Raw genomic sequence first — 9843 nt, forward strand, 5'->3', positions numbered from 1 at the left:
ATGGAGACACAGCCCTGCATAACCAAGGGCATTCTTTTAAGTGTGTCTAGAGAATTATAAAGTAACTAGAGGCCCGGTGCATGATATTTGTGCACTGGGGTGGTAGGGGTTTCCCTCAGCCTGGCCTGCACCCTCTCGCAGTTCAGAAACACTCAGGGGATGTCTGCCTGCTGGCCTAAGCCAACAGTTGAAAATCTCTTTCGCAGTCCGGGATCCCTCGCTCCTTACTGCCCGCCTGCTCACTGCTCCTTTCCACTCAGCTTGCTGCTCCTTAGCGCTGCCATGGAGGCAGGAGAGGCTTCCACCACTGCCACTGCACTCACCAGCCATGAGACCTATCTTTCTGTGTAATTGTCTGTGGGCCAACTGCTCTCTTCCTTCTCACTTAGGGTGAGCAGCATGTGAGGGCAGAGTGCACTGTCGTGGAACACAAAGGGCTGTCCAGAGCTGAGGGGAGTGGTCAGGCCCACGGAGTGAGTGAGAGGTGGACACAGAGGATGCTGTCTCACCCAATTTTGGGGTGGGCTGGCTGGCCTTCATCTGCCTGACCCCACCGAGGGAGGGACTGAGCAGGGTGTCTGCCTCTCCATTCTCCATCCTTCCATCTGTGACACCTGTCACCCTTGCCAGGCTTCCCCCAAAGTGAGTTCAGCTCAATCCCTGAATGTAAAAGGGCACGGTGGGGTGGCCTCCACTCCAGTGCCCCCTGATTCCCAGCGACAGGACCTGATCTCAGGACGGTGGCCACAGCTGCAGAACATAGATCTGTTTCAAGACAAGTTGGGAATGCAGACTTTCGTATGAGCCCCTATTCCGAAAGGTGGCAGTTTATTCACATTGCGGCAAAGACACCTTCAAGAGTAACATAAGTGGGTAAAATCAGGGCCAAACTGGGCCATTTCCTCATCCAATCTCTCTGAAGCACGTGGTCAGAACCAAGTTTCAGCTCTTCGCAGGACACTTCCAGGGTTTTGTTTTTTTTAAGCTTACAGAACAGTAGTCTGTCTCCATTCTTGTTCTTTGGGATTTTTTCATTGTCGGATAAAAGGATACGTACATTCGGGCAATCCTCTCAAGATATAATATTCCAGTTTACCCATGTGACGACAACAGCACCCCTCAGAGGGAGGGAGCCGACAGATGGGGAGCAGGGAATTCTGAAAACCAAAGTGATGACAGAGATGCTAATTCTTTTTCTTCAAGTATCTGACACCCCTCTTCAGGAGGCCTGCAGACTGGGCGTCTGCGGGACCTTTACCACTTGATGTCCTGGCAGGCTGCCCTGGGCCCTGCACGACAGTGTGCAGGGCTGCCTGGGCCCAGGGGGAGTCGCCCCCACCGCCTAGCCACTCCTGGTACAGCTCCTGCACATGGGCGCTGGTCTCCAGGGGCCACACCGGGATGGCAGCGTAGATGCTTTCCATCTGCTGCAGCAGTGCCCTGTCTGCACAGCCGTCGTCCTCCTGGGCCTGACCCCTGCCACTTAGGCATCCCCAGCACAGGCCAGGACCTCCATGAAGTGGCAGCGGAACTTGCCCCTCTACAGCTTCAGGACCACTTCTGGATGTTCCAAAAGCCTTAATCAGTCTCAAAGCGTAGCAGAACCTCTGTCCCTTTCAAGGGTGACCTCCTGGAAGTCTTTGTTCCTCAGGGTGTGGTAGGTGAGCACCCCCACATTCTCGTTGAACAGCTCCTTGGCCCAAAGATGTGCACCAGGTACCTGTTGGAGCTGGCACCTTGTGGAGCCTCACGTCCATCTCCTTCATGTCTCCAAACAGAGTGTCCACAGCGGTGTCATTCGAGGGGACGTCACTTTGCTCCATTATCTGGACAGTCTCACCCAAGGTTAACACCCAGTTAGCACCCTAGGGACTATGCAAAGCTGTGGGAACATCTTCTCAAAGGGCCTCCAGTTTCTCGCCATAACACGGGGCCACAATGACGTGGAAAATCTTGTCTGGGGACAGGTTCTGCCATCTGGCAAAGTAATCCTTCACCAGAGAGCCCATGATCTGCTGGGGAGACTTGGCCTGCAGAGGTGGGGGTGCTGGGGGGACCCAGCACTGCTCTGCATATTGGACCCAGCGGGGGCAGGCAGAGGTCAGCATGGGCAGCCGGGGCTCTTCCTCACGGTGCTGGCAGTACCGACGCACAGATTCCTTCTGACTCTCCAGGAGGCTGAAGTCCGCAGCTATTTTCATGTCAAAGACAGTGTGCCCCAAGGCTTTTGAGGAAGCCACAGAGCCTTCTGGATGCATCAGTGACACTGAGGCTGAATTTAGCAGCAAAATAAGGCCGAGACTAAGGACACATGGACACTGCCAGCACCTTGTGCTGTGAGGTGTCACATTTCTTATTAAGGTTCAGAATACGGAAGAAGTCCTTGGTGTTCTGTTGAGAAACTTGGACTCCTTCCTCTGTGGTCACACAACTGTCACACGCCAGGCAGTCACTCAGAAATATCTTGGCATCCGCCAACTTATGGAATTCTCCCTTCTCTTTGTTCTCCTGAGACAGACTCCGGACATTGACTGCGGCATTCTCTTGGTCATCGTTTTTTTTTTTGTTTGTTTGTTTGTTTTGTTTTGTTTTTTTACTACATTCCTTCCATTTGCAGTGATCACACTTCATCTGGAGTGGGGCTGGCAGGGGCCAGCTCAAGTGGCCTGGAGGAAGCACAGGGAGAGCAGTCAGTCACCGCTGGTCGCCCCTGGCACTGCTGGCAGTATCCTTTCTTCCTTGTGGAGCATCTAGGGAGGGGAAGTGGCCGCAGTGCCTGAGGCCAAGTTCCAGGAAGCCAGCAGTGCTGTCGGGATCATGCCGGCAGTGCTGGTCCATTGGTGCCTGGCCTGTCCTCTTTAGATTCAACCTGCAGGACTACTAAGGGAGCCAGTCCAAGTGAGGGGAAGTGGCCTCACTGCTCGAGGCCCAGTTCCAGGAGGCCAGCAGCACTGTCAGGATGGTGCTGGAGGCACTGGTCCATTGGTACCTGGCCTGTCCTCTGGAGATTGAACCTATAGGACTACTAAGGAAGCCAGTCCCCAGTTCCACCCCACCTCTGCCACCGATTGATTGGAGTCTGAGGACCAGGAGGAGGGACCAAGAGGCCGGTCTTCCAGCTGCTCGCCAGTTGCTGCTGTCACGGATTGATTGGAGCCTGAGGGACCCCGGTTCCCCCATTAGCCATCCCCTGATCAATGGAGCCTGAGGGCCAGGGGATGGACCTGTTGTCCGTTCAATTGTTAAGGACCCTGGGTTTTTATATATTAGGACCAGTGGCCTGGTGCACAAAATTCGTGCATGGGGGGGTGTCCCTCAGCCAGGCCTGCACCCTCTTCAATCTGGGAACCCTGGAAGGATGTCCTACTACCGGTTTACAGGGATCAGGCCTAAACTGACAGTCAGACATCCCTCTCACAATCCGGGACTGCTAGCTCCTAACCACTCACCTGCCTGCCTGTCTGCCTGATTGCCCCTAACCACTCTGCCTGCCAGCCTGCTTACCCCAACTGTCCCCCTCCACTAGCTTGCTCGACCCCAAATGCTCCCCCACCAGCCTGATAACCCCCAACTGCCCCCCATCCCCTGTGCCAGCGTCCTCGCCCCCAACGGCCCCCTGCTGGTCTGCTTACCCCCAATGGTGCCGCCCCCCAAGAGCCTGATCACCCACAACTGTCATCCCATCCTGGCCTGATCACCCACAACTGCCCTCCCCTCTTGGCCTCTAACCACCTATACCTCAGCCCCGCCACCATGGCTTTGTCCAGAAGAATGTCCAGAAGGTCTCCCAGTCTAATTAGCATATTACCCTTTTATTAGTTTAGATAGAGCCCTGGTGCACGGGTGGGGGCTGGCTGGTTTGCCCTGAAGGGTGTCCAGGATCAGAGTGGGGGTCCCGCTGGGGTGCCTGGCCAGCCTGGGTGAGGGGCTGATGGCCATTTTCAGGCTGGCCACCCCCCTCCCCCTGTGACCCAAGCTCCAGCCTCTACTTTTTTCTTTCTTTTTGTTTTTTCAGCACCTCCTTGAGTGGAGGCCAGGGAGGGCTGGAAGCAGGTATCTGGGATTTATTTATCTTCTATAATTGAAACTTTGTAGCCTGGAGCAGAGCCCAGGCTGGCTAGGGCAGGCGGGAAGCTTGGCATCCTCCATTGCCAGGGGTAACCCAAGCCTCCTTCTCACTCCAGCTACGTGGCCACTGCCATATTAGTTGGGTTAATTTGCATACTCACTCCTGATTGGCTGCTGTGCATGGCTTGTGGTTGTAAGCGGAGTGGTGGAGTGATGGTTAATTTGCATGTTTCTCTTTTATTAGTATGGTGTACTTAGCTTGAGGTACCATATTTTCTGCCAGGCTAAACTGTCCATCTCATATTCCCACATTTAATTATTAACTAACATAAACTTAACTTTTTCTTTAAAATGTTTATCTGGGATTTTAAGACACAAATGTGTGGTAGGTCACACATATATTAGGAAAATGTATACTGAATTCTCTGGAGACATAATACACACTAATTTTTTAAAATATATATTTATACTTTAGAAGTAATTTAGTGCATGGGGAGAACACTTCTATGACAACATCTAAATTGGTTTGCTTTGGGAAATAGTGTTAAAGACTCCCATATCCACATGAGAATTCTTTGTAATCTAGATAATTTTCCTTTAGAGCACAGAAAGCCTAAATACTACATGAGATCAAGTGTGGATTAATCAGTAATACTTAGAATATTCAACACATAATGGGAAAATTTAATTCACTGCCTAAAAATCTGTAATAAAATAGTTAATCAAACTCTTTCCAAAGTAGGGACTAAAAAAACAATCATAGATTTTAGAATAGAGTGAAATCCATTTAAAAAATGGAACATCTGTGTGTTCTGTTCAGCTGATGGTAAGAGATCTAAATATTGAAACAGAGACTTCTTTGTCTGTGGGTCTATCTTATTTTAAAAGATATTTGAGTGTTTAAGGGTTTTGGTAGACTCGAAAAGATGAAAACAATATTTCTCAAAAGTAACGACAATGTTTCCTGTTAGATATATTTTATCTCACATTTGTTCTATTTTCACCTTTAACTTTATTTCACCAACCTTTTAAATTTTAACATAGGGAAAATGGTGAAGACAACAAATGAAATATAATAAACGTTTAGTATTGAAACCCTTTTTCTTTTTGAAATCTATCTAATATTGACAGTATCTAATACAAAGAAATATACCTGCATTCATAGGCCTGACTTTTAAAGGTTTCATTTTGTCAACTTTGTTGTTGTTTATGTTACAGTGTGTGTTGGGAGATAGTTGGTGTGCACAATTGTTGAAGTTGGACAAAGAAATGATTTGGCGTGATAAAATTCTTATTGGGTCTTATTTGGGTGATTTACTTATAACTTTTCTATAGTGTTGCCATTATGGTAAGTTGTGTAAATGAGGAAAATTTTATAACAGGCAGCTTCACAATTATCTGAATGTGGAAAAAATGTCCAGGAAGAAAGACTAGTTTCTTTTCACTCATAAATGTCTATATATTCAACATACATGATTTTGATAATAAAACTCTAATAATTATCTTTAATGAAATCACTCATCACTTTATCTGTGTTCAGGCTGTTTCCTCTCTAAGGAATGAATACTTTCTCTCATTTCTTTCTATTCTAAGACCTAACTTTAAATCCAACTTTTCTCCTGTGAACTCATCTAGATATTATTGGAACCAACGTTTATTTGTCATTAAAAGTTTATTTTTATATATGCCTTTTTAATGATAATACATATTTTAAATAAGCTAGAAATAATAATTTTTATATTCTCAAACAGAAAACATTATTTTATCGTAAAACCTTAATCATTTTATGTGTTAGAGGATGAAGGTACTGAGGAAAGAATTTTTCCTTAGAGATATTGTTAAACTTTTTTATTTTAAAGAAATAAGCTATTCTCTGGCCCATAGTATGTGATACAAAATGCTGTACTTTTAAGGAGACAACTTTGGAAATCTTAATGCTGCTGTCGAACTTACTAGCTGTGCAAACCTGAACAATCTGTCTCACTTAATATATGCCTCATGTTGAGACCAGCTATCTATAGGTATTTCTGTAACTGTGTGTTTGCCAAACATTTGAATATTCTTATGATAAGGAAATATATACCTCTTAAAATTGTGTCACACTATTCTGTGATTTATTATGTGTTTGAAATTTTCCAAATAATTCTCTTCTCTTTTAGGCTATGGTGATCTCAAAACTGTTTATGTTTCAGTCTGTATTTTAGACAGAGAACAAAAAGGTAAGTATAAGAAAGGCAAGCAGATGGAGAGAAGTTGCATTGGTAACTAGTTCCTCTTTACAATTTCTTCTTACTAATTTACATATTTTCAATCTTCTTTTTACTTTTCCCCTCAAATTCACTATCCTAGCTCTCAAATGCCTTCTTACTGTTCTAGGCTTCCATAAAGCGTTATCTTTGTCCTTTCCTTTCTCTTTACTCCTTTCATCTCATATGATTTCATGAATCCATATTTATATACTTCTCTCTGCTTCTTTTTTTAAAGAAATTTTTAAAAATTGTTTTGAGAGAAAGAATCATCTACTTGTTGTTCCACTTACTTATGCATTCCGTGGTTAATTCTTCTATGTGCCCTGAGTGGGGACTGAACCCTCAACCTTGGTGTGTTAAGATAACACTCTAACCAACTAACCTACCCAGCCTGGGCTATTTCTCGCAGCTTTTATATTCCTTATTCTCACAAAACTGCAGTTTTTTCTTACACAGACTGACATTACCAGACTGTGCTTGCTGATTTTGTTCAAGGTACCAATTGGTAAGTGCTGGGTTACAATAGAGATTGAGGGGATGGAAATTTCATTAAGAACAGATTTTTCCCCCCCAATACCTCCTAATCATTTACCTGGAATTGGATCTCATTAACCATGAAAATAAATGAGACAAGAATCAGGCATTTGAATTTGCTCAGTTGAGTAGAATAGTAAATGTATACTAGCCTTGTTTATTGATGATATCTAGGTTTGGGGTATGTGTGTGTGTGGGGGGGGGGGTAAATTATGAGCTTGTAGTGACATCATTTTGGTACTAGGATGAAAACTTCTTTATTCAGACAGAAATGGCAAACCACCCTGACTCTTCAATATTAACAAGAGAAGAAAAAAAAACACATTTTCCTATGCTTTGATAATCTCTCTGATCCCACATAACAACAATCAACATTTACTATTGCTATATAGCTTATTCTCTAGTACAACATCCAACTACATTTTTAACTATTTTTTTCTGTCAAAAAACCCATATTTAAAACATAAAAGAGCAATGTATTTTTCTATCTGAAACATCACTTTGCTAACTTTACTTTCAACATTAATTATCATGGTTATCTTTTCCATTGGGATCATCATTTTCTTCTTTTTTTCTATTCAGATATAGCAAGTATAGCAATGGGAAATCATACGAGAGTGACAGTGTTTATCCTAGCAGGTTTGACTGATGACCCACAATGGAAAGTGGTGTTATTCATCTTCCTGCTTCTCATTTACATGCTAAGCATCACTGGCAATCTGATCATCATCACACTCACCCTGCTGGATATTCACCTCAAGACCCCCATGTATTTTTTCCTTCGGAACTTTTCCTTTTTGGAAATTTCCTATACCAGTACATGCATTCCTAAATTTTTGCTTACTGTGGCAACAGGGGACAAAACCATTTCCTATAATTGTTGTGTCACTCAGGTGTTTTTTGCCTTCCTTTTTGGAGCATCTGAATTTTACTTGCTGGCTGCTATGTCCTATGACCGCTATGTTGCCATCTGTAAGCCCCTGCATTACACCGTCATCATGAACCACAAAATCTGCACACAGCTTGTCCTCAGTTGTTGGCTGGCTGGTTTTTTTGTCATCTTTCCACCACTCATCTTGGGCATGGACCTTGACTTCTGTGCCTCCAATATTGTTGAGCATTTCTACTGTGACTCTACTCCTCTTATGCAGATCTCCTGCACAGACACATGGATTATTGAGCTGATGGGATTCATCTCTGCTTTGGTGACACTTGTGATCACATTGATAATGGTGATAATATCATATACTTATATTGCCTTGACCATTTTAAAATTCCCTTCAACTAGTCAGAGGAAAAAAGCTTTTTCGACATGTTCTTCTCACATGATTGTGATATCCCTTTCTTATGGCAGCTGTATTTTCATGTATGTTAATCCATCAGTCAAACAAAAGGTATCTTTTTCCAAGGGAATTTCTGTGCTCAATACTTCAGTTGCGCCACTTTTGAACCCTTTTATCTACACTTTACGGAACCAACAGGTGAAAAAAGGCTTCATGATTATGGTCCACAGGGTTATTTTTTTCACAAAGAAATGAATGTCCTATTGCACTGTCTATGTAAAATAAATGAACAATGGGGCCCTTAATAATAACAGTATATCTAATAGTACCTTCCAGGGCATAGTTTCTCCTTTTTTCCCTTTCTTTTCTATGATGTTTACCTTTATGTCTTTGAAGGTTTATTTTCACAGAAATCGTAGTTATACATTAATTTTCTTTATTTTCTTCAATAGTGATATTTTTTCGGACCTAATTTTCTTTTCCTCTGGATCTGTAAAAGAAATTGAGCTACATTTTTAATCTGTCTTTTTCTATCTTTTAATTCTAATTAGTCAAGACTACGAAATATAATTTAATTTGAATTATATTTAATGTTGCGTGCAATGCAAAGTTACTACTATACTTTCTTTGTGATCATTGGTAACCTATTTAAAACTAATATTCATTTATATTTTCAGTAATACTACTGATTTATTGGTGCACATTCTTTTTAAAATAATGAAAAGTAAACTGTAACAGATTTGCAAGTGTTGATGCTCATCTTTGAAAATGTTTGCTTATTTAAAATAAGAGATGCCTGGTACACAAAAATTTGTGCACTCGGGGAAGTCCCTCAGCCAGGCCTGTGCCCTCTTGCAGTCTGGGACCCCTTGGGGGATGCCACCTGTGTCAAGCAGAGCCCAGAGGCCTCCCAGCACTGGGATCCGGGGAGCCGCGAGACCTCCTGGCCCCTGGAGCAGCGTGACAGGGGGCAGCGCCCAAACCCCCTGATCGCCCTGTGGCTCTGTGTGTGACAGGGCGTGGGCCACAACCTCCCTGTCCGCCCTGCTCTGTTCGTGACAGGGGAAGGCGCCCCAACCCCCTGATGAGCCCTGCTCTGTGCCTGATAGAGTGGAGCTCCCAAACCCCCTGATCAGCCCTGCTCTGTGTGTGACAGGGTGCGGCACCCTAAACCCCCATGGGCCCTGCTCTGTGTGTGATGTGGTGGAGCCACAACCTCCCCATTGGCCTTGCTGTGAGTGTAACAGGGGGGAGTGCCCCAACCCCCTGATTGGCCCTGCTCTGTGGGTGACAGGGGGTGGCGCCCCAACCGCCTGACCTGCCCTGCTCTGTGTGTGACAGGGGGTGGTGCCCCAACTCCCCTATCTGGGCCTTACTCTCTGTGTGACATGGTGGAGCTCCCCAACCCCCTGATTGGCCCTGCTCTGTGTGTAACAAGGGGGAGTTCCCAACCTGCTGATCAGCCCTGCTCTTTGCATGACAGGGGGGAGCTCCCCAACCCCCTGACCGGCCCTGCTCTGTGTGTAACAAGGGGGAGCTCCCAACTTGCTGATCAGCCCTGCTCTTTGCATGACAGGGGGGAGTTCCCCAACCCCCTGACCGGCCCTGCTCTGTGTGTAACAAGGGGGAGCTCCCAACCTGCTGATCGGCCCTGCTCTTTGCATGACAGGGGGGAGCTCCCCAGCCCCCTGACCGGCCCTGCTCTATCG

At 45.3% G+C, this 9843-nt stretch overlaps 1 protein-coding gene and 1 pseudogene across 1 annotated transcript; one reads left to right on the forward strand and one right to left on the reverse strand.

Annotated features, from left to right (window-relative positions):
- Positions 1 to 1184: 1184 nt before the first annotated feature.
- On the reverse strand, positions 1185 to 2631 carry LOC132225766 (nuclear prelamin A recognition factor-like; annotated as a pseudogene).
- A 4819-nt stretch (positions 2632 to 7450) lies between these two features.
- LOC132226131 (olfactory receptor 6C75-like) lies at positions 7451 to 8389 on the forward strand. The gene has a single exon (XM_059680993.1). It carries the CDS (start codon positions 7451 to 7453, stop codon positions 8387 to 8389), a length of 939 nt encoding a protein of 312 aa, XP_059536976.1.
- Positions 8390 to 9843: the final 1454 nt, after the last annotated feature.

This window comes from Myotis daubentonii, chromosome 2 (genome assembly GCF_963259705.1).
Source record: "Myotis daubentonii chromosome 2, mMyoDau2.1, whole genome shotgun sequence".
Taxonomy (NCBI): domain Eukaryota; kingdom Metazoa; phylum Chordata; class Mammalia; order Chiroptera; family Vespertilionidae; genus Myotis; species Myotis daubentonii.